We start from the raw sequence: 25,353 nt of genomic DNA, 5'->3' as shown, positions 1-25,353 counted from the left end.
AATATCTCCCTCGATATAGAAACATATCCAATAACACCAACAAATATCTCCCTCGATATAGAAACATATCCAATAACACCAACAAATATCTCCCACGATATAGAAACATATCAAATAACACCAACAGATGTCTCCCTCGATATAGAAACATATCAAATAACACCAACACATGTCTCCCTCGATATAGACACATCAAATAACACCAACAAATGTCTCCCTCGATATAGAAATATATCAAATAACACCAACAAATGTCTCCCTCGATATAGAAACATATCAAATAACACCAACAAATGTCTCCCTCGATATAGAAACATATCAAATAACACCAACAAATGCCTCCCTCGATATAGAAACATATCCAATAACACCAACAAATGTCTCCCTCGATATAGACACATCAAATAACACCAACAAATGTCTCCCTCGATATAGAAATATATCAAATAACACCAACAAATATCTCCCACGATATAGAAACATATCAAATAACACCAACAAATATCTCCCTCGATATAGAAACATATCTCCCTCGATATAGAAACATATCAAATAACACCAACAAATATCTTCCTCGATATAGAAACATATCCAATAACACCAACAAATATCTCCCTTGATATAGAAACATATCAAATAACACCAACAAATATCTCCCACGATATAGAAACATATCAAATAACACCAACAAATATCTCCCTCGATATAGAAACATATCAAATAACACCAACAGATGTCTCCAACAGCATAGAAACATATCAAATAACACCAACAAATGTCTCCAGCAGCATAGAAACACACCAAATTAACACTAACATTTCTCCCACGATATAGAAACATATCAAATAACACCAACAGATATCTCCCTCGATATAGAAACATATCAAATAACACCAACAAATATCTCCCTCGATATAGAAACATATCAAATAACACCAACAAATGTCTCCCACGATATAGAAACATATCAAATAACACCAACACATGTCTCCCTCGATATAGAAACATTTCAAATAACACCAACAAATATCTCCCTCGATATAGAAACATATCAAATAACACCAACAAATGTCTCCCACGATATAAAAAAAATATATCAAATAACACCAACAAATGTCTCCCACGATATAGAAACATATCAAATAACACCAACACATGTCTCCCTCGATATAGAAACATTTCAAATAACACCAACAAATATCTCCCTCGATATAGAAACATATCAAATAACACCAACAAATGTCTCCCTCGATATAGAAACATATCAAATAACACCAACAGATGTCTCCCTCGATATAGAAACATATCAAATAACACCAACAAATATCTCCCTCGATATAGAAACATATCAAATAACACCAACAAATGTCTCCCTCGATATAGAAACATATCAAATAACACCAACAAATGTCTCCCATATGGAACGCCAAATTAACATATATTCCATTAATTGAACGTATCTTAAATTAATTGAAGATGGGTTTAATTTAATTAAAGATGGGTTTAATTCAATTAGAAATAGGTTCAATTCAAATAGAGATATGTTCAATTCAATTAAAGATAGGTTCAATTCAATTGAAGAGTTGTACAATTCTATTAAAGGTAGGTTTAAATAAGACTAATTGAACCTATCTTCAATTAATTGAACCTGTCTTCAAATAATTGAAAATAGGTTCAATTAATTGAAGTTTGTTAATTTGGCGTTCCATACACCCACGGTATTGAAATATGGCGGATAGGGGCAATTGCGTAAATTATGTAACTTTAGTACGTTACAAAAAATTTATTCATTTTTTCAATCGATAATAAATAATCTTTAAATTAGTTAGTTACAGTCTATCAAATAGCATGATGATGTCGATTTCATTATGTGTACAATACGACATCTAAACGAAAACGGAGATGATTTATTTGACGTTTAGAAGACGAGTAAGCTTTGTAGTTTCATAGTGCATATGACCTATTGAGTATCTGTCGATCAGTTCGATGTAATTTAGAGAAAACAAAACCACTAAATTATTTAAAAGAAAAATATGCAGTTTTAAGTTAGTCACCGACTTAAATTTAAGATTTAAAAATTTGTTTTACAATAACACATTATTCTAAAACCAGACACGTTTATCATTGAAGTTGTGTATCCCTGTGTATCAAGGCGTTCAGCAAACCTGTAACATATATCCGGTCATGTCCAATGTCTGACCCGGACGCTTTATCGGAACATGTACTTCCGTCATTCTGTCTGCAACGGCACAACTCGGGAATATGTTGTACAATTTAGTGCAGATGCAACGTGCTTTGATCGTATAGATAGGGTCATACACGACAAATGAAGGCAGATTTATAACTGCACGATCGGTTGTTCCTTTTTAAATTGATGGTGTCATTTCCATGTCCATTGATTTATCCCACTTGCATACATTTTATGAAGCAACATATTTGAAATATGTTTTCTACTTAAATTGCTTTATGTTTCTAGTTTCTCACTGTTTAAAGACCTTAATAATATCTCCCAAAGGTCCCCCAGTGCTGCAATTTAGAGGGAGGGGGAAATACAACAGGAAATTCACTGATCAGGGGGAATTGTTACGAGTTTCCCGTTGAGTTTGGATGGGAGCAGTTACAAGTCCTGATCAGGCACAGGTAACGTAAAGTCAGTACACAATGAACATCTTGATAATGTCCTATTGTTTTAGATCGATTGTTTCTGTTTCTCTTATACAGTAAATTTATATATTGAATAATCTTTTATTTGTTCCGCAACTGGTAATACCTTGTACAAAGTAATCAGACAAGTCTGTTTTAAAGTTTGAACGTAATTATACACTGTTCACAGAGATCAAGTATGTCTGTTTTAAAGTTTGAACGTAAATATACACTGTTCACAGAGATCAAGTATGTCTGTTTTAAAGTTTGAACGTAAATATACACTGTTCACAGAGATCAAGTATGTCTGTTTTAAAGTTGACCGTTGTACATTATTTACAGAGAGATCAAATATGTCTGTTTTAAATCATTATTTTAAATAAATTGTTCACAGACAGACCATCTCGTCGATATATCTAGCATATGAAATATTATGTTACATGACGGACTAGATTTTTGAGATACAAATGCTGCTCTTTTCGAGTAATGAATCACTGATCTCGCGTACCAAGCAAACAGCAGAGGGCAAATGATTGATTTTTAGCTATAATGGTAGGAAGAGACAAAACGCTTCTCCCGTCCCCTAGACTACCTTCGATAATAGTTCTATTTGGATGAACAAATACTTTACACTTCCAACATATCTTCAAATGCTGGACTGTCAAAACTGCTTAATGAAGGCAACAGCTGTCCTCGCAAGCTCCCAAACACTCATCGTTGTTTGTGTCAACAATAAATATCTTTTTTGTATAAAGTTCACTTTAAAGTGTCTGGGGAGATTTTTGGTTACGTAACAGGTATTTATGGTACATGTGATTACGTTTATTTGAATCTTCATAGGAATGGCTTTTTCTGCATGGATCCGGTATATTGCTGTCGTTATTTTGATTGGATGTTGTTCCTGCAAGTTTGTACTGATAACAGGTAAACACATTTCTTAATAACTACACCAAACCGTTTCGATTAACGGTAATTTCACATTATAATTATTTTTCTATGATAAACACGAGTGACAACCGGTTTACCTTGTCTGTATATATATTTCTAAGTATATTAGCTAGTCGGATAGTAAGTAGTTGACGCATTTCATTTGTTCAGGTTCAATTTCAAATGTATTTTTGTCTTACGGATTCCAAGATGACAGCCCTCTGTCTATGGCCGTTTTAGACTAAGAGATAACAAAGAGAAACATAGATTTGTATACCGGTACATTTTGGCTATCGTTCATCGACGATGAAGGTCAATGTAATAGATTTTAAACTTTCGTCTTCGGTAAGAAAGTAATACTACTCACAATGTAACATACTATGCTACCAATGGCAGTTTTCACATTACAATTATGTACTGAAACAATTGTACTGACATTATAATACTCTCTATTGTTCTCTCTAGATCATAGAAATGCGCCGAAAGAAAAAGGCGGACAAAAGGAACGCTCCTCAAAGCAACGCCCGTCTAAGGTTCGGATGTCTTCGAGTTCTCGCTCCCTTACTGATATGACAGAGCTGGGGCTGATAGGACAGGGCCAGAACGGCCAAATATTTGAAACCCTTCTGTCCGATAACAGCGATGGTGTATCTGCTCCACGACAGAGCATCGAGAATTTCATCGACAGCTTTAGCACCTTATTTCGTCCAATTTCTGTACCACAAACTATCATATCCAACACAGATGACAACGCCGTCCCTGGCGACGACGTGAACTTCATACAAGGCGTATCTACCTCACTGCGACGTGGCTCAGGTAACATTGTCCCGTCGGACAACGTGATTGGTAGGGCAAGAGTTTCTCCTGGCCAAAGACAGATTTCGATGCTTCCATCTGATATTAGTGACGACACACTAGTGCAGACTCTCGGGAGAATGACCTCACGTGGTATTGGTGGGATGGTGAGTAGAATGTCCGACGGAATTAGTTTCGACGATACCAGATCAGCAGAAAGTATCTTAGGACAAAGTAACGCTTTTAATGACGTCTTATTCGCTGATACAGACCAAAGTCGAAGAGAAGGTGGACCTGTCATGAGAGGAGGAAATGATGGCACATCCATTATCAATCAACGTGTAAGACTGGCCCCGGTATCTATCTCAGGGCAAAGTCGACCTTCAGTGCGAATCAGAGGAGACATGCGCTCTAGTCAGGTACAAGGCACAAGTTCTGATATACAAGGTAGCAACATAGTTGACCGCAACTCGTTATTCAACACTGGATTCGATGAATTAGGAGATGCAAGAGGCGCCAATATGTTAGTACCAACTGAAGAAAGACTTAACCAAGTCTCGACTCTCCGCACTGATGCAACCAATGCTGGAAGGGTGGGTGCTTCATCTCTTGGGAATAGCCTTATTTCTAATCTCTTGTCTAGAATTTTTAGTACGCCTTCTGGGGACAATGATGCTTCACTCACCGTCATTGATAATGCCCTTAGTGGTATAGATGCTTCTCAAAGTGAAAACGGCGGGGATCAACTTTTTACCCGCATGGCTACAGATAACAGAATCACAGGCGATGGTCAGGCTGCATCGGGAGGTCAAGAAAGAGAAGTAAGATTTAACGACGTTGGGGATTTCAATACTGGCGATATTGGTTCAACTGGTATGCAAGAATTATCCCGTGAAAGAGAATCAGGCTTTGATCAGAAAAATAGAAGACAGGACTGGAGCACAGAAGTCGAGAGGGGCCAGCGTATTAACGATGGTAATATCGGCTTCGGTTCAAAAGCAAGGAAAGACGAGCAATCCGAAAACCGTCTTCAAGGCAGTAAACGTCAGGGCAGCGCAGTTATTAAAGGAAGTAGAATGGATTCAAGGGAAGGCAGTAGAAGAATATCTCCGACGAAGACACGTCCATCTAAGAAGGGTACTGGCATGTCTGTAAATGTTAGAAATATGATTGGTAGACAGTTCAAAACCGATACGGACGATTCTAGGAAAGTTGACTCGACAAAAACAGATTTTGTATCTCGTGGTCCGTACATGGTATTTCAAACAAGCAAACCAACGAGAACCAAAACTGATGGTTCAAACAAGTTTGGTACATCCGGACTCCCATCTAGTGCATCTACAAAGGGAAGTGCAAGTAGCCCATTCAGCGGAGCAGGAAGTAGTGTTGCATCTGGAAAACAAATCGGACGACCTGCCAGTCAAACTCCAGTCAGTTCTTTCCAAACCCTTAATGATGGATCTGTCAATGGTGACAGTTTCCGAATGCAGTTCGGTGCTTCAGGGTCCATGCAGAGCACTTTGTCATCTGGATTTCCCAGAAACACTTTGTTGACGCAGGGAAATACAGCAATTTCTTCTCGTTCTTCAAGTGCTCGGGTTGGAAATGGTCAAAGCTCTACTAGAACAACAAGTCCCTTTTCTTCTGTGTTAGGGGGCGGCGGAAGACCAGGTGTCCCCGTTAGAGTATTTATGATTCTTCCTACTAGAGCGAGTGGATCGAGAACTGGAGTGACAGCTAGTCCCTCTGCAATAGAAACGTCTAGAACACGTGTAGGCCAAGTATCCGGATTTAATCCAAGTCGGGGCTCTCCTTTCGGTATGTCCGGTGTCTCAATGGGAAGTACTTCCAATCTTGGTGGCACAAGTTTACTTAACAGAGGCAACAACAGAGCGGGAGGTAGGCCAATATCAACTTTGTTTGGCAACAAAGGAACTGCTAGGGGCACGGGTTCGTTTTCTGGAAGAATTTCAGCAGGCAGGGATGGAAATGTCTGGACCAGCTCTGGTGCGACTCTGATTAAACCTGGACAAGGGACCTTTCAAGGCCGTATGAAGATGCCAACAGGTGTGTATTTTTAACAGTATTGTCATTTTTTTTAAAGAAAAGAATTGATAGTTTAGCAAGAAGAAAGAAATAATTTCAAACTGATCGGGAGTTCGTTAAACGTGAATTAATATGTGGTCTATTATTTTCCTAAAAATAGATAACAATGTATTGTCGAATAAAATTATATCTACATGTAATTAACAAATTCTCTTACGATACGAACACGATATAATAATCAAGTTTACAACATCTAGTGAATACCAATCACATATAAAATAAATTGTAAGCATACTTATTTCAGTGTTTGGTCACATAGTTACGTATAAACGCATTGTTGAATTATCCCATCCCGAAATTACATGCAATAAAACGCTAGGTAAGCATGCTTTCATTAACCGAATCATATCTTAGTCCAACATTTTAATAACTAAAACGGATAAAAAATCAACGCTTTATCACATACTCTAGTATATGATTTATCTATATGTAAACGTTATCAATATCATAATTAAATGCCAATTATTGTATAGGGATACTACCTTAGAAACAAGAAAATGACCAGATATTCCGAGAAAATAAGCACCCATTTTGTAAATTAGATAAAATCCAGGTTATATCACTTCTCAATATTAGAACTAGTGTAGTGACAACGGAAACACTAAACATAACAATGATCAGTGTACACGCCTGACTTCATATCTCACAAAGAGAATATATCCATATGACACTGTGTACACAGTGGTGATCGTAATATATACTACGGTCATCAAAGATGGATCAGACGAAATCGGTGAGTTTCGGTTTTTTACCGAATTTGCTAGTTTATGATAACATTGAAAGTTTCTGAGGCGAGCCGTAGGAAGATTGTAACATCATATAATATATTCCTGACAGTAAACCATTTTAACGTAAGAAGCATTGGAAACACATCTCCGAGATGACCGTAATATCAAACAATGATGACCGTAGTTTTTGAAAGGGATGACCGTAAGGATGACCGTAATATGCCAAATTTACGTAACATGAGAAGATACGATAAAGTACACTTGCGGTATATTCATTCAGTAAACAGTTTACACTCTAAAATTACAACAGAAAACAAATTCAATAATTTACTCATTTGTTTCAGGTAAGTAATTTCGTGAATAAACAAATCATAATACATATTTGTTATTGATTCACTGTTGCACAATCGAACATACACATTCCAAAACAATAAAAAGAAACAATGTTAAATAGTAACCAATTGATATGAGTGACGTCATCATGAGTTTTATCAACCAGACAATTATCTAAAAGAATGTTGAGGTTCGGTGTTCGGGTCAGAGGAAAATCGGATAACAGCAAAACATTTATATGTAAGAATGTCTTAGACTGTTGTAAGGGCCAGAAGAATTCGGGACTAGATTTATATGCACTATACACATAGAATCAAATTACAACTAATATGTCTGGTAAAATGTTGTCATTGTAATCTTTTCTTTATTATACATGCCTAATAGCATATATATTTATAGTGTATAGTATAATTTCACTACTGTGCATATATGAGAGGACATATATGTAGTGAGTATGAATGACTGACCACGATTTCATACTTCAGTAAAAAAAAACTCTTCCTCTGTATTACGGTCATCCACGAAACATATTACGTTCAGCCGTTTTCAAAAGACGTTGTATATTACGGTCATCTCGGAGATATTTTTCCAACGCTTCTTGCGTTAAAATGGGTTATTGTCAAGAATATATTATATGATATTTCGAAACAGCATGTTAAAATCTTCTTCAGAAACTTTCAATGTTATCATAAACTAGCAAATTCGGTAAAAAACAGAAACTCACCGATTTCGCCTGCATCCATCTTTGATGACCGTAGTATATATTACGGTCACCACTGTTTACATAGTGATATAAAAACAGTGAACACGTCTGGCTGCATATCTCACAAAGAGAATATATCTATATGACAGCATATGTGCAGCCACAATTTTTTCGGGTACCTGTAAAGCGCGAAACGAAAGCAAATCGAAACGGAACAAAACGAAACGAAATCAAACGAAACGAAAAATGAAGCATTGAAAAAAAAAATGGGGAATTTTTTATTAGACTGTACATAGGCCTATGTGTCCCATTCTCATCGGTGTAAAACAACACACAGGAAAGAATAAATTTATCGCAATATTCACTCAGTTCTTTAAATATATAACTCTATTTAGATAATATGCTTAGTCCACGATTTATAGGCATGCGAATCGCGTAGTGTATTTTTGTTGTGGTTGATTTCGTTTCGTTTCGTTTCGTTTTGCTTTCTATTCGCACTTTACAGGTACCCCTTTTTCTGGTCATCATCAGTCTGCATTTTTAGAAACACTGCGTCATAGCAATTGTCATATTGGGAATATCTATTTGGTGGCCGAGTTACGTTCATCGGTTGCTGTTTGATTGGAGTTTCCTTTGAATCGCCACCGTTTCTTGCTTTGATGCATCCAAATTTCATCCTTGTGTGTTTTTATTGTGTTCTAGCTTTTTGATATAGTGGCTTGAGCAAGACTAACACTGACATGTAAGCAAAAGGCATTGTTCTAAAAGTTTTGATTTGTTTACAGGTGGAACATACTAAGTGCCAACCAAACACATCGCAGGTGTTCTGATTAAATGTGGCGTGCATGGACGACATCCGTGACATCAATATAACATTGTCCATATATTTGATATAACAATAAACAACAAATCTCGGGTTCCTGTGTTTTTAAAGTTCCATCAACGCAACAATCTTTTCATTCAAAAAATAATTCATATTTGAATTTGGACAGATTTCATAAGAAATCGTACACAGGGTAACATTTTGGGGGAATGTGTAAATGTATAGCTGTTCTAGTTTAAATGGTTCAGTGTGTCATTGTTTATTCACTATTCTAAAATTTTGACGAACTATGAAGGGTTTTTTTACCATTGATAAATTACACTTATTTTTTATGTGAGATACAAATACAGTTATTGAAGAAATCTACGCTCGTCATTGTCCGGTGTTCAATCATCATCTTTTTAATGCCGATATAATCATCGTTCTGGTGATTCTCGTGGAGTAAAGAAAAGCATTTCAGAACAATTTCTTGTCGTTTTGTTATTTCACCAGTTTCTGTTTTAATATTTCAAATTGAGTATAGGCAGGTTTGTTAAAGATACGAGATCATTTCATGTTTTTTTTTCAAACAGAATGAAACCATGCAGTCATGAAGTTCACCTATATATAACAAAAATCTATAAAGACCACATGATGTGAATACCAGTGTAAATGTAAATGGAAACTTTATTTATTTCACAACAATTTCGAAACAAGTTAAACGGACTTATATTAATCACGCTTGCTAGATCGCATGGAAGCGCCCGAGGGAGGAAATTGGAGTACCCGGGAAAACCCACGTGGTTAATACATTTTCACGTCCGTTCTGAGAATCGAACCCCGGCCTCCTCGGTGAAAGGGCAGTGACGAATCTAATCTACCAATGTAGAACAATTCATTGTAAATATACAAGTACATGAAGAGAGGACATCTGTCTATAAAGGTAAATATCTCTGCTATCTTGAGTGACCTTTATAGACAGGTATGACTATACTCTTTAAAGTGTATGGTTATTTTTTCAACCACCTTGCTTCTATTTGTTATATCATCCAAACACCTACTTGAAAGGCTATTGCCTTTTCATTTATGATGCTATCTGAATTTCCTAATCCTCTGAACGTTCAAATCAATGTCGAAACATATGCACAAATAGAAAACACAAACAAGCATCGATTCAACACTGAAAGTGCAAACACACATTTACAGTGTTTTATATAGAATATCCTAATGACACTGATGGATGCTTACAACACACAATAATACTTCCTCATTGATGTTCGTCATTCAGTCCACGCAGTTTTACTATTAAATAATATCTCTAGATCAATGATTCAATGATTTTATTTCACGCTCGCGAGGGTGTTTATTCTGTCACGCGTTTTGATCACGATTTCCCTGTAAATCAGGGTTGTGCTTTCTACAAGAAACTGTATATCATAACACAAAAATAGAAGTCACTGGTATAGAAATAGTGTGTGATGTCATTATTATGCAGATGCATTGCGAATATTAAGTAACCGAGTATTGCGCTTTTAATGCATTCAGATTTTGAAGTAAAAAGTTTTTCTTGATAATCATATGATAAAATATGATAAATAATGTGATTAATAAAAGTTTCACTGTCGGAACATTTCAATCGGTATTGAATAAAATTATAGCACGAAAATTGCAAAACATAAAAACGGACATTCACATTGTGTTTACTACGTATAAATGTTCGAATGTCGTTAATATACAGCTAGAATTAATTGTCATTAGATTCGTCACTTCCTCCTTCCGAGACATCTGCCATGTTACGTGGCCCTGGATAGTCTTGGAAAATGTCTAGGCCGCCTTGACTCAGGAATGTGGCTACGGTAGAACCAGTGCTGTCGTGACGTAGACTTGATTGAACCACCTGCCGTCTCAGAGATCGTGGATGGACGCATCTGGTGGGTCTGAATCGGGCATCTGCAAAGTAAAAACATCTATTTACCCGAAGAAGATTTTGCTACCATTGTTGGAAAGGAATCAATGTGAAGACATCTATGTTATATTCGGTGTATGTAGAGTTACTTTTTTTGTACTATCGCATATACATCATGTATACTATGCTTCATTTCAGTGATGATGTATTTACATACGCTAAAATATCTATTTTTACTTGTTACGTGACATGGAGGTCTTTCCGTTGGGCTTGGGAGCCTCTGTGAGCTATTTGATTGGAGCTCAATGTTCAATCCCTTCCGTTGCTCACCGAGTTTAGATCTGAAGCAGTTTAATGGTTCAGCACAAAATGTGTTATTTGGTAAGGTATTCCAGCGACTGACAAATCTCTGTAAATAGCTGCATATCCTTGTCATAAGTATACAGTGCCTTTCTCAATTTTTCTCTGCTGCTGTTGTTATTTGACAGAAACAGTTAAACAAGTTACTGTGATGTGTATATTTGTGAAAAAGACGAACGATACTGACCTACTGATCGATTGTAACAGTTAGGTGCCGTGCATGTGTGGGTGTTTCGTCGTGACCTCCGACCTGTCCTATCACGACGATATGGCGGGATAACTTCTGCCACATTACAAACGGTACCGCATGGATAACAGGGCGAGGTTGTACTGTTCACCTGGCCGAATCCACTGTGATCAGATATGTAGAAAGTTTACTGCAGTCTAATATAGAACGTTTACAGCAATGTAATGTAGAAAGTTTACAGCAATTAGAACGTTTACAGCAATATAATGTAGAACGTTTACAGCAATATAATCTAGAACGTTTACAGCAATCTAATGTAGAAAGTTTACAGCAATCTAATGTAGAACGTTTACAGCAATATAATGTAGAACGTTTACAGCAATCTGATATAGAACGTTAACAGCAATATAATGTAGAACGTTTACAGCAATTATAATATAGAACGTTTACAGCAATTATTATATAGAACGTTTACAGCAATATAATGTCGAACGTTTACAGCAATTATTATATAGAACGTTTACAGCAATTATTATATAGATGTCTTAGAATACAAGGTTCAGTTGTTACTAGAATCCAATCCTATATCCTAACAATGACTTTGTCTAGCCACTCTGAACGTGTTTTACTGAAAATAATTAAAAGTCAATTACAACTATGGTTTTGGTATGATGATGGAGAGAAGGAGCTCTGTCATTTCTTACATGAATTAGAGTATATAGTAAAACTAACTTGAACATGTTTCCACAATTTTCACAATCAAATCTCGCCCATCCCCACTCTCGCTCCTTCGGGACAGCTTCATATCGCCTATGACACTTCTTACATTTGGATACCTATCGGAAGCAAAAATCAGAAATTATTTGTTTTGATACAAATAGGTAGCATAAATGATATTGTAATTAGTATTTTGAACATGACTGTACATTTGAAATATATTTAGCTCAAGTGAATAATGTGTAACGACGTTGTGAATGTATACCATTAGATACAAAGCAGTTCAATTACTAGCTAGATGCAATTAGAATTTGAAAGATATCTCCAGAAACGTGATTACTTAAATATAGGTATTTGGACATGATACTCCCTGGTGTACGAAAGCCTATTGATAATCCAAATACTTGGTTTTGTTTAGTATTGTTTAACGTCCTATCAACGGCTAAGGTCATTTAAGGACGGCCTCCCCGTTGTATTGTTTAACGTCCTATCAACAGCTAAGGTCATTTAAGGACGGCCTCCTCGGTGTATTGTTTAATGTCCTATCAACAGCTAAGGTCATTTAAGGACGGCCTAGCCTTTGTGAAGGATGCATGTGTGTGGGAAATGTGTCGGTGGTTTTGGAGTCTGCGGAAGCTTGTCTGTCTCTTTGTGATAGCGCGAAACTGATGCCAACTTTATAGTGCTATCTCACTGAAAATATTTCTAAAGACACCCAACATGACACCCCACCCTGTCACATTATACAAACAACGGGTAAACCTGTCTTCTCAGCCCTGAAGTACTGGAAATTAAGAAGTATGTCTCAGCCAGGGAAATAGAACCCAAAGCCTTATCACAATTGCGAAAGCTCAACTATAGGCAAAAATTCAGACAGTGTCAAGAGAGACACAAAGAAAAATAAAGTTGCTAGAAAGAGGAGGAAAGAAAATATCCTAAATTAAGTTGCTTTTACGAGCATGCAATATGGGGAGAGCTGGTACAATTCTTACGTCCTACCTGCAGGGCAGAAATCCAAACGAGAACATTGTTATCTCTTAAATGGCACATGAGCTGTGATCTGTCAAGGGAAGATCCGAAAATACATGTAAGTATACAGTAGTCCCCAAATTGGTGACAGTCATCTCCAAAATGGTACTGAAACTTTAAATGAAACGAAAAACCAAAACTTGAAATAGAAAATGCCAATGAAATCACATCAAACGAAAACTGCCGGGAATAAATAATGTAGTGTCCAGCGAGTTTCGAAAGTAGGATTATAATGCATGACAGTCTCTGGTGAGAAAGAAACCTATATAGTGATGTGAAGAAAATAGAGAGAGATGAACAATCAAAGAATGATCATGAAGCAACGATAGTCGTTAAGGTTACTTACATTGTGTATATAAGAGAAAATACGTGAAAAATGAGATGGATATAAAGGCCAAATTAGAGACAAAAATTAGAAATGGAAAAAGAAACATAATGAAAACTGATAACCGTGGAATTTCTTACCATTTTCCGAGTGGGCACTTTTCTCCACCATACATTGTCGTTTTCCTCACAAGCAAACTGTCGTACTTGGAAGGGAACATGATTTTGGTAGGCGAGGTTTCTAACATTCTGATCCACTCGGATTTCTGTCCACTTTGATCAACATATGAATACAATTTTTCTTTTGTTCTTGGCAGAAATCCATAATAGTATTAGATTGTGCTTGGTTAGTAAAGAGAGATGTCAAATATCTTCCAATTGACATACAAAGAGATACACGACATACATGTACTTGACTGGAGTTCATACCAAGAGCAAGGCGAAACAAATTACATCAATGATAAACACGTCTTTATTTATTTTTTAGAAAGAGGAAGCGTGAACTGCTTTCCTCAAGCGCTATTATTAAACAGATATATCATACCGACAGCGTACAGTAATCCAAACTAAAAATCTAGAAACAGGGGGAAAGATATGAACAATATTTTGATTAACACGGAGACTCTCGATAAAGTACAAAAAGAATAATACCAAATGTTTCGGAAGGGTACAAAATTATCTAGGATACTCTGCTGCTTGTTCATGAAATAATTTTGGAACATGGTTGTGTCGTGCTGCTGTACATTCTTGGATATGTTACAAAATACAACATCAAAAAACTGTTTGACTACATAATAGTGAGGTCTATTAACATTATAATGAGAATTTGACATAATAACATGACCTCTAATTCGTTTGAGGTTATATTGATTAACACTATAATACACAGAGACTTGACACGAATTACCCAACAATGGTCAATATGTATTATTAATAATCTGGACTATTGGTTGGTGTTTCGTGTCAAGTCCCTGTGGTATAATACTTACCCCTTCTCCTGCCCCTGATATCTGTCTCACTTGTCGTGGTTCGCCTGAAAAGCAAAACGAACACACACACAAAAAAACTATATCTGAAATCGTAATTTACCGCAGAAATACTCGAAAGCTCAACATCTAAAATATCCAAATTTCGAACTGTATATGAAATGAAAAAAATAAATTAACAGAAATATCCAAATACCGAATAATTTTTGTTCTTGTGGATTCTAGTAGTAGAATTAAGGAGATTTAAGGCTTTGTAAATTAAGCTCAAATGACGACGTTGTCCACAGGATGACTGGCGGTAAGGGCAGATGAAATGGCTAAATACTATATCTGCACACGTTGACCAATGTAAACATAAATATTACGTAAGCTTAAGGAGATATAGTACCATGTATAATTTACCATCGCTTTATGTCCTTAGGTTAAAAACAAACTGCAGTATTCTACTCACTTTCAAATACGAAACTGACAGCTGCCTGAAGGTCCCAGTCATGGTGTTCTAGTATTCGGAGAGATTCTTCTTCAGTAAAACGCCCAGTTAACAATTCCTGGAGACGCCTGGCCTACGACGTGAAAAAGAGCTCCATTACAGCTAAAACATACTAGAATCTTTAAGTTGTAAAGCTAGTTATGTATTCTGTATGTCGTGAATGGAGTAGCCTTGTTTAAGTCCGCTTGTCAGCACAATTCAATTCTGGCACTGGATAGAAGGCCAATATATCCAGTCTAGTCATGTGTGGAGCTACATTGAAGAAGGTATGATAAATAATCTAGTTATTGTTTTAATTTTTACAGGACACATAGTAATTCACAATATCGGTTAAACAATCATAATACACCACTCCTTCTCACCAAACGTATAATATTCCTAAATATCGATAAATAACATTAAACGTCCACGTGATTTAAAAAGTATTGAGCTACTGCTGTGCTAAAAATATATTTACTTATCTGTAGATTTCTCTCTCTTTCCCTAAAACCAATTTGTAAATAAGTAAATAAATATGCCATCTTGTTATAATGCTTATGTAAAATTGTATCGGGAAAGGGCGTTATATAAGTGGTATAACTTGTGACCAGTCCATTGTATATTTGAGTTACAAATAAAAAATCTATATAATATATATAATCAAATGTAGATTTCTCGAAATGCTCATCGGTTATGCCTGATTATACATATATATATATATTGTATTCAGTCGTCATTACTTAAATCAATTACAGGATCTCAAGTATTATGTTTTTAAAGATAAAAATATAAATGATATCTACCCTTCTATGCCAGGTCAGAACATACATTCTCCATGTATATATTATAAACCTACTGTTAAACCTCAAATATATATACAGATGAGCGGAACCCGGATGTTTGAAACACCTTTAGCGTAACCACACGTGAATTGAATTGTTTAATATATACAACTATTTTTTCCTTTTTAGACTCTTATAAAATGAAATGCAAACGTCATGAGTGATGATTTTACAGAGCATCAAAAGGAACATATAAGTAAAGCAGTAAAGGTTGGTATTTACAAATTTTACACTACAAGCAAAAATAACATACTACCTATACTACTGTCTGAATTGACCTGTACCTATTCAACCATGCGCCTAGTGTAATTAGATCAGGTAGCACTCACACAAGTTTTGCATTGCACTGTATTGTAACGACAAGACCAGTATATCTAAACGGGTAAGCATGTATAATGTGTATTAATACTTAATAAATGGTATTCCCCAGTCGCAGTTATTCTATGGGACCGTTGTGTAGGTAAAGGTGCAGTGTTGTTTATATGACATCTGACTAGGCCGCTGTGTTTAAAACAATGTGTATATCGACTGCATAGTTCAATGGCCGAATTGTTATGATATAAAGTGATCCTTTTTGGATTGATATAAGCTTTAAGCTTGTTTCCAGATCCTTTTGCAAATTATGAAACGATATTTTTTTTTTTGTATGCAATGTCTATGCATTAAATAAAATACTGTTTAAACTAATAACGGTCTTATGTGTGCTGTCATCAAGTAGAAAGGGATCCATTCGACAGACCGAACATTCATACCCTGAAGATATATTTTGGTTTAAATATTAAGATGTATAAATCAATCGATTATAGTATCAATAAGAATGGATTCCAGACAATAAATTGACTGACGAGGTTGCCTCGGTATTCCCTTTTAAAGTTTGTTCCAATGGAGAATCCAAACATCGCAAACAAGTCATATGCATGAAGTAGCATATACATATACATATATATATATATTTAAAATATGCGATTTGTAAAATTGTACCAATGCTTTGTAAAATGAGCCAATGTTTTTTTATTATATTGAATCAATGTTTTGTAATATTTTGTAATTTTTTATTCGCTTTGAATTCTTGAACTAATATTTTGTAATGTTGATCAATGTTTAGGGGATAGTATGTTGTTTTGAGTGGCTATACTGGCGATTAGAACATGAAATTTGGTTTGAACTCGAGACCGATAGGTCGAGAGTTTAAACCAAATTTCATGTTCTAATCGCCAGTATAGCCACTCAAAACAACGTACTATCCCCATTCTAACACGTTTACTATCGCATATATTTAGATACATTGTTTTACATCGCTACAAGTACGCTGTTAAGTATTCTGTGACCTCCGCTAGTTACGTGTCATACTGTGGCGGATTGACCAATCAGAGAGAAGCTTTCAAAGTCGGTCAATTGGCCACGCCCATACTGGCGAGAGCTCGGTATGTATGTTGACGAAGCGGTGTATTTGGATTGTTGTGAAAGTCCTGTTACAGAAGATTTAACGACATAATTGGATTTATGCAGTATGCATAACGACATGGGCGTTTTGACAAAGTCAGAGTTGATGTGTTTCTATAGGCGCAATCGTTATGTGAAAGTTATGTGCACTTGTTTCATTTCATTTCGGATTTTACTTGACCTTAGATGCTTACACACGGACGAAATGAACGTTTCAATCAATAAATGACGGTAAGAATGAAGTTAACGATTTTTGTTAAATTTATTAAGTTAATTCATTCTATTCGATTTCTTCACTTTCGATTCCAATATCACGGGTCATCAATCATAAATGGTGCAGAGTGTTGAATTGCGCTACGAGTCGAACTTGACGCCATATTGTTTTGATTAGAAACGGGGCGTGGCTTAACACGATATGTCATGGTTCTATCGCAGATTAGAAGTCGGTCCGCAACCAATCAAAACACGCGTTGCAAACGAATCGTGTTAGAATTTATAATAGTGAATGTTTTGTACTGGATAGATTATCTCTAAATTTGACATCCGTATCCATACCAACGCTATTAATTTCTACTGTCATATCGAATAAGAACGAACGCTATTTAATTAAGAACCATATTACACCGCATTATCGTTACTACCAACATCTATATTTAATAGGATAGACATTATGGTAGCCTCACATAGAAATCACCTCATTAAAACCCGCCGTTTAAACAAGGTAACGACCGATTCCATTGTAGTTATCAAAAGACTAGTTGATGTCTGGCCTGGCAGTTAACAGAATCTCTTTAAAAAAGGCAAAGAAACCCAGTGCATGTGTTATCTGTTAACACAAACACCGACTTTCTAGTAATCACAGTCACTCACCACCTCGTTATAACAGTCACCCTCTACCTCGTTATATCAGTCACTCACTACCTCGTTATAACAGTCAACCTCTACCTCGATAATAGTCACCCTCTACCTCGTTATAACAGTCACCCTCTACCTCGTTAACGTTAACAGTCACCCTCTACCTCGTTAACGTTAACAGTCACCCTCTACCTCGTTATAACAGTCACCCACTACCTCGTTATAACAATCACTCACTACCTCGTTATAACAGTCACCCTCTTCCTCGATAACAGTCACTCACTACATCGTTATAACAGTCACCCTCTTCCTCGATAACAGTCACTCACTACCTCGTTATAACAGTCACCCTCTACCTCGATAACAGACACTCACTACCTCGTTATAAAAGTCACCCTCTACCTCGTTATAACAGTCACCCTCTACCTCGTTATAACAGTCACCCTCTACCTCCTTAAAACAGTCACCCTCTTCCTCGTTATAACAATCACCCACTACCTACATGTAGTTATAACAATCACCTACTACCTCGTTAACGTTAAGTCACCCTCTACCTCGTTAACGTTAACAGTCAACCTATACCTCGTTAACGTTAACAGTCACCCTCTACCTCGTTAACGTTAACAGTCACCCACTACCTCGTTAACGTTAACAGTCACCCTCTACCTCGTTTTCAGTCTCTCACTACCTTGTTATCACCGACGACAATTGCCTCAATATCAGAGACACTCACTACCTCGTTAACGTAAACAGTCACCCTCTACCTCGTTATATCAGTCACCCACTACCTCGTTAACATTAACAATTACCCTCTACCTCGTTAACGTTAACAATCACCCACTACCTCGTTAAAGCTAACAGTCACCCACTACATCGTTAAAGCTAACAGTCACCCACTACCTCGTTAACGTTAACAGTCACCCTCTACCTCGTTAACGTTAACAGTTACCCTTTACCTCGTTAACGTTAACAGTCACCATCTACCTCGTTAACAGTCACCCTCTACCTCTTTAACAGTCACCCACTACCTCGTTACGATAACAGTCACCCTCTACCTCGTTAACAATCACCCACTACCTAGTTAACGTTGAATCCCCCTTTACCTCGTTAACGTTAACAGCCACCCACTACCTCGTTAACGTTGACAATCACCCTCTACCTCGTTAACGTAAAGAGTAACCCTCTACCTCGTTAACGTTAACAGTCACCCTCTACCTCGTTAAAGTTAACAGTCACCCTCTACCTCGTTAACGTTACCAATCACCCACTACCTAGTTAACGTTAAATCCCCCTTTACCTCGTTAACGTTAACAGTCACCCTCTACCTCGTTAATGTTAACAGTCACCCACTACCTCGTTAACGTTAACAGTCACCCTCTACCTCGTTAACGTTAACAATCACCCACTACCTCGTTAAAGTTAACAGTCACCCACTACCTCGTTAACGTTAACAGTCACCCACTACCTCGTTATATCAGTCACCCTCTACCTCGTTAACGTTAAGTCACCCTCTACCTCGTTAACGTTAACAATCACCCTCTACCTTTTTAACGTTAAGTCACCCTCTACCTCGTTTAATGTTAAGTCACCCACTACCTAGTTAACGTTAAGTCACCCTCTAACTCGTTATATCAGTCACCCTCTACCTCGTTAACGTTAAAAGTCACCCTTTACCTCGTTAACGTTAACAGTCATCCACTACCTCGTTAACGATAAGTCACCCTCTAACTCGTTAACGTTAACAATCACCCTCTAACTCGTTAACGTTAACAGTCACCCACTACATCGCTAACGTTAAGTCACCTTTTACCTCGTTAACGTTAACAGTCACCCTCTACCTCGTTAACGTTAACAATCACCATCTACCCCCTACCTTGTTAATGTTAACAGTCACCCTCTACCTCGTTAACAATCACCAACTACCCAGTTAACGTTGAATCCCCCTTTACCTCGTTAACGTTAACAGTCACCCTCTACCTCGTTAACGTTAACCGTCACCCTCTACCTCGTTAACGTTAACAGTCATCCACAACCTCGTTAACGTTAAGTCACCCTCTACCTCGTTAACGTTAAGTCACCCTCTACCTCGTTAACGTTAACAATCACCCTCTACCCTCTACCTTGTTAATGTTAACAGTCAACCTCTATCCGTTAACAATCACCAACTACCTAGTTAACGTTAAATCCCTCTTTACCTCGTTAACGTTAACAGTCACCCTCTACCTCGTTAACGTTAACAGTCACCCACTACCTCGTTAACGTTAACAGACACCCTCTACCTCGTTAACGTTAAGTCACCCTCTACCTCGTTAACGTTAAGTCACCCTCTACCTCGTTAACGTTAACAATCACCCACTACCTCGTTAAAGTTAACAGTCACCCACTACCTCGTTAACGTTAACAGTCACCCACTACCTCGTTATATCAGTCACCCTCTACCTCGTTAACGTTAAGTAACCCTCTACCTCGTTAACGTTAACAATCACCCACTACCTCGTTAACGTTAACAATCACCCACTACCTCGTTAACGTTAACAGTCACCCTCTACCTCGTTAACGTTAACAGTCACCCACTACCTCGTTAACGTTAACAGTCATCCCACAACCTCGTTAACGTTAAGTCACCCTCTACCTCGTTAACGTTAAGTCACCCTCTACCTCGTTAACGTTAACAATCACCCTCTACCCTCTACCTTGTTAATGTTAACAGTCAACCTCTATCCGTTAACAATCAACAACTACCTAGTTAACGTTAAATCCCCCTTTACCTCGTTAACGTTAACAGTCACCCTCTACCTCGTTAACGTTAACAGTCACCCACTACCTCGTTAACGTTAACAGTCACCCTCTACCTCGTTAACGTTAAGTCACCCTCTACCTCGTTAACGTTAAGTCACCCACTACCTCGTTAACGTTAACAATCACCCACTACCTCGTTAAAGCTAACAGTCACCCACTACCTCGTTAAAACTAACAGTCACCCACTACCTCGTTATATCAGTCACCCTCTACCTCGTTAACGTTAAGTAACCCTCTACCTCGTTAACGTTAACAATCACCCACTACCTCGTTAACGTTAACAATCACCCACTACCTCGTTAACGTTAACAGTCACCCTCTACCTCGTTAACGTTAACAGTCACCCACTACCTCGTTATATCAGTCACCCTCTACCTCGTTAAAGTTAAGTCACCCTCAACCTCGTTAACGTTAACAATCACCCACTACCTCGTTAACGTTAACAGTCACCCACTACATCGCTAACGTTAAGTCACCTTTTACCTCGTTAACGTTAACATTAACCTCTACCTCTTAAACGTTAACAATCACCCGCTACCTCGTTAATGTTAACAGTCACCCTCTACCTCGTTAACAATCACCCACTACCTAGTTAACGTTGAATCCCCATTTACCTCGTTAACGTTAACAGTCATCCACTACCTCGTTAACGTTAACAGTCACCCTCTACCTCGTTAACGTTAACAATCACCCACTACCTCGTTAACGTTAACAGTCACCCTCTACCTCGTTAATGTTAACAGTCACCCTCTACCTCGTTAACGTTAACAGTCACCCTCTATCTCGTTAACAATCACCCACTACCTAGTTAACGTTAAATCCCCCTTTACCTCGTTAACGTTAACAGTCACCCTCTACCTCGTTAACGTTAACAGTCACCCACTACCTCGTTAACGTTAACAGTCACCCTCTACCTCGTTAATGTTAACAGTCACCCTCTACCTCGTTAACGTTAACAGTCACCCTCTACCTCGTTAACAATCACCCACTACCTAGTTAACGTTAAATCCCCCTTTACCTCGTTAACGTTAACAGTCACCCTCGACCTCGTTAACGTTAACAGTCACCCACTACCTCGCTAACGTTAACAGTCACCCTCTAGATCGTTAACGTTAACAGTCACCCTCTACCTCGTTAACGTAAACAGTCACCCTCTACCTCGTTAACGTAAACAGTCACCCTCTACCTCGTTAACGTTAACAGTCACCCTCTACCTCGTTAACGTTAACAGTCACCCTCTACCTCGTTAACGTTAACAGTCACCCACTACCTCGTTAACGTTAACAGTCACCCTCTACCTCGTTAACGTTAACAGTCACCCTCTACCTCGTTAACGTTAACAGTCACCCTCTACCTCGTTAACGTTAACAGTCACCCACTACCTCGTTAACGTTAACAGTCACCCACTACCTCGTTAACGTTAACAGTCACCCTCTACCTCGTTAACGTTAACAGTCACCCTCTACCTCGTTAACGTTAACAGTCACCCACTACCTCGTTAACGTTAAGTCACCCCACTACCTCGTTAATGTTAACAGTCACCTCTAACTCGTTAACGTTAACAATCACCCACTACCTCGTTAACGTTAACACTCACCCTCTACCTCGTTAACGTTAACTGTCACCCTCTACCTCGTTAACGTTAACAGTCACCCTCTACCTCGTTAACGTTAACAGTCACCCTCTACCTCGTTAACGTTAACAGTCACCCACTACCTCGTTAACGTTAACAGTCACCCACTAACTCGTTAACGTTAACAGTCACCTTCTAACTCGTTAACGTTAACAGTCACCCACTACCTCGTTAATGTTAACAATCACCCTCTACCTCGTTAACGTTAACAGTCACCCACTACCTCGTTAACGTTAACAGTCACCCTCTACCTCGTTAACGTTAACAGTCACCCACTACCTCGTTAACGTTAACAGTCACCCACTACCTCGTTAACGTTAACAGTCACCCTCTACCTCGTTAACAATCACCCACTACCTAGTTAACGTTAAATCCCCCTTTACCTCGTTAACGTTAACAGTCACCCACTACCTCGTTAACGTTAACAGTCACCCTCTACCTCGTTAACAATCACCCACTACCTAGTTAACGTTAAATCCCCCTTTACCTCGTTAACGTTAACAGTCACCCACTACCTCGTTAACGTTAACAGTCACCCTCTACCTCGTTAACGTTAACAGTCACCCACTACCTCGTTATATATGTCACCCACTACCTCGTTAACGTTAAGTCACCCTCTCCCTCGTTAACGTTAACAGTCACCCTCTACCTCGTTAACGTTAACAGTCACCCTCTGCCTCGTTAACGTTAACAATCACCCACTACCTCGTTAACGTTAAGTCACCCACTACCTCGTTAATGTTAACAGTCACCCTCTACCTCGTTAACGTTAACAGTCACCCTCTACCTCGTTAACGTTAACAGTCACCATCTACCTCGTTTTCAGTCTCTGACTACCTTGTTATCACCGACGACAATTGCCTCATTATCAGAGACACTCACTACCTCGTTAACGTTAACAGTCACCCTCTACCTCGTTAACGTTAACAGTCACCCACTGCCTCGTTAACGTAAACAGTCACCCTCTACCTCGTTAACGTAAACAGTCACCCTCTACCTCGTTAACGTTAACAGTCACCCTCTACCTCGTTAACGTTAACAGTCACCCTCTACCTCGTTAACGTTAACAGTCACCCACTACCTCGTTAACGTTAACAGTCACCCTCTACCTCGTTAACGTTAACAGTCACCCTGTACCTCGTTAACGTTAACAGTCACCCACTACCTCGTTAACGTTAAGTCACCCACTACCTCGTTAATGTTAACAGTCACCCTCTAACTCGTTAACGTTAACAATCACCCACTACCTCGTTAACGTTAACAGTCACCCTGTACCTCGTTAACGTTAACAGTCACCCACTACCTCGTTATCGTTAAGTCACCCACTACCTCGTTAATGTTAACAGTCACCCTCTAACTCGTTAACGTTAACAATCACCCACTACCTCGTTAACGTTAACAGTCACCCTCTACCTCGTTAACGTTAATAGTCACCCTCTACCTCGTTAACGTTAACAGTCACCCTCTACCTCGTTAACGTTAACAGTCACCCACTACCTCGTTAACGTTAACAGTCACCCTCTACCTCGTTAACGTTAACAGTCACCCACTACCTCGTTAACGTAAACAGTCACCCACTACCTCGTTAACGTTAACAGTCACCCTCTACCTCGTTAACGTTAACAGTCACCCTCTACCTCGTTAACATTAACTGTCACCCTCTACCTCGTTAACGTTTACAGTCACCCACTACCTCGTTAACGTTAAGTCACCCACTACCTCGTTAATGTTAACAGTCACCCTCTAACTCGTTAACGTTAACAATCACCCACTACCTCGTTAACGTTAACAGTCACCCTCTACCTCGTTAACGTTAACAGTCACCCTCTACCTCGTTAACGTTAACAGTCACCCTCTACCTCATTAACGTTAACAGTCACCCACTACCTCGTTAACGTAAACAGTCACCCTCGAACTCGTTAACGTTAACAGTCACCCACTACCTCGTTAACGTTAACAGTCACCCTCTAGATCGTTAACGTTAACAGTCACCCTCTACCTCGTTAACGTAAACAGTCACCCTCTACCTCGTTAACGTAAACAGTCACCCTCTACCTCGTTAACGTTAACAGTCACCCACTACCTCGTTAACGTTAACAGTCACCCTCTACCTCGTTAACGTTAACAGTCACCCACTACCTCGTTAACGTTAACAGTCACCCTCTACCTCGTTAACGTTAACAGTCACCCACTACCTCGTTAACGTTAACAGTCACCCTCTACCTCGTTAACGTTAACAGTCACCCTCTACCTCGTTAACGTTAACAGTCACCCACTACCTCGTTAACGTAAACAGTCACCCTCGACCTCGTTAACGTTAACAGTCACCCACTACCTCGTTAACGTTAACAGTCACCCTCTACCTCGTTAACGTTAACAGTCACCCACTACCTCGTTAACGTTAACAGTCACCCACTACCTCGTTAACGTTAACAGTCACCCTCTACCTCGTTAACGTTAACAGTCACCCTCTACCTCGTTAACGTTAACAGTCACCCACTACCTCGTTAACGTTAAGTCACCCACTACCTCGTTAATGTTAACAGTCACCCTCTAACTCGTTAACGTTAACAATCACCCACTACCTCGTTAACGTTAACAGTCACCCTCTACCTCGTTAACGTTAAGTCACCCTCTACCCTCGTTAACGTTAACAGTCACCCTCTACCTCGTTAACGTTAACAGTCACCCTCTACCTCGTTAACGTTAACAGTCACCCACTACCTCGTTAACGTTAACAGTCACCCACTACCTCGTTAACGTTAA

The 25,353-nt window shown here is 38.4% G+C and overlaps 2 protein-coding genes across 3 annotated transcripts in view; one reads left to right on the top strand and one right to left on the bottom strand.

Moving 5' to 3' along the window:
• The first annotated feature begins 2,488 nt into the window (after positions 1-2,488).
• On the top strand, positions 2,489-9,517 carry LOC117334748. 2 transcript variants are annotated; one of them, XM_033894543.1, is made up of 4 exons: positions 2,489-2,640; positions 3,484-3,567; positions 4,036-6,432; positions 9,021-9,517. In XM_033894543.1, exons 2-4 carry the CDS (start codon positions 3,486-3,488, stop codon positions 9,032-9,034), a joined length of 2,493 nt encoding a protein of 830 aa, XP_033750434.1. In that variant the 5' UTR covers positions 2,489-2,640; positions 3,484-3,485; the 3' UTR covers positions 9,035-9,517. The 2 variants fall into 2 exon arrangements, with proteins under 2 accessions (XP_033750434.1, XP_033750433.1); XM_033894542.1 differs by having other exon boundaries at positions 2,489-2,650.
• A 189-nt stretch (positions 9,518-9,706) lies between these two features.
• Positions 9,707-25,353, bottom strand: part of LOC117333970 — a 32,646-nt gene continuing 16,999 nt past the window's right edge. Inside the window, exons 10-15 of the mRNA XM_033893391.1 lie at positions 14,998-15,109; positions 14,550-14,593; positions 13,702-13,833; positions 12,223-12,326; positions 11,491-11,654; positions 9,707-10,987 (exon numbers count right to left, since the gene is read on the bottom strand). Of these exons, the coding sequence (XP_033749282.1) occupies positions 10,782-10,987; positions 11,491-11,654; positions 12,223-12,326; positions 13,702-13,833; positions 14,550-14,593; positions 14,998-15,109 (762 nt within the window). The 3' untranslated portion in view covers positions 9,707-10,781. The remainder of the gene's footprint in view (positions 10,988-11,490; positions 11,655-12,222; positions 12,327-13,701; positions 13,834-14,549; positions 14,594-14,997; positions 15,110-25,353) is intronic.

The sequence above is a fragment of the Pecten maximus genome, chromosome 9 (genome assembly GCF_902652985.1).
Source record: "Pecten maximus chromosome 9, xPecMax1.1, whole genome shotgun sequence".
Taxonomy (NCBI): domain Eukaryota; kingdom Metazoa; phylum Mollusca; class Bivalvia; order Pectinida; family Pectinidae; genus Pecten; species Pecten maximus.
Note: the sequence above shows the minus strand (reverse complement) of the source record. Positions and strands in the feature narration are given on the sequence as shown.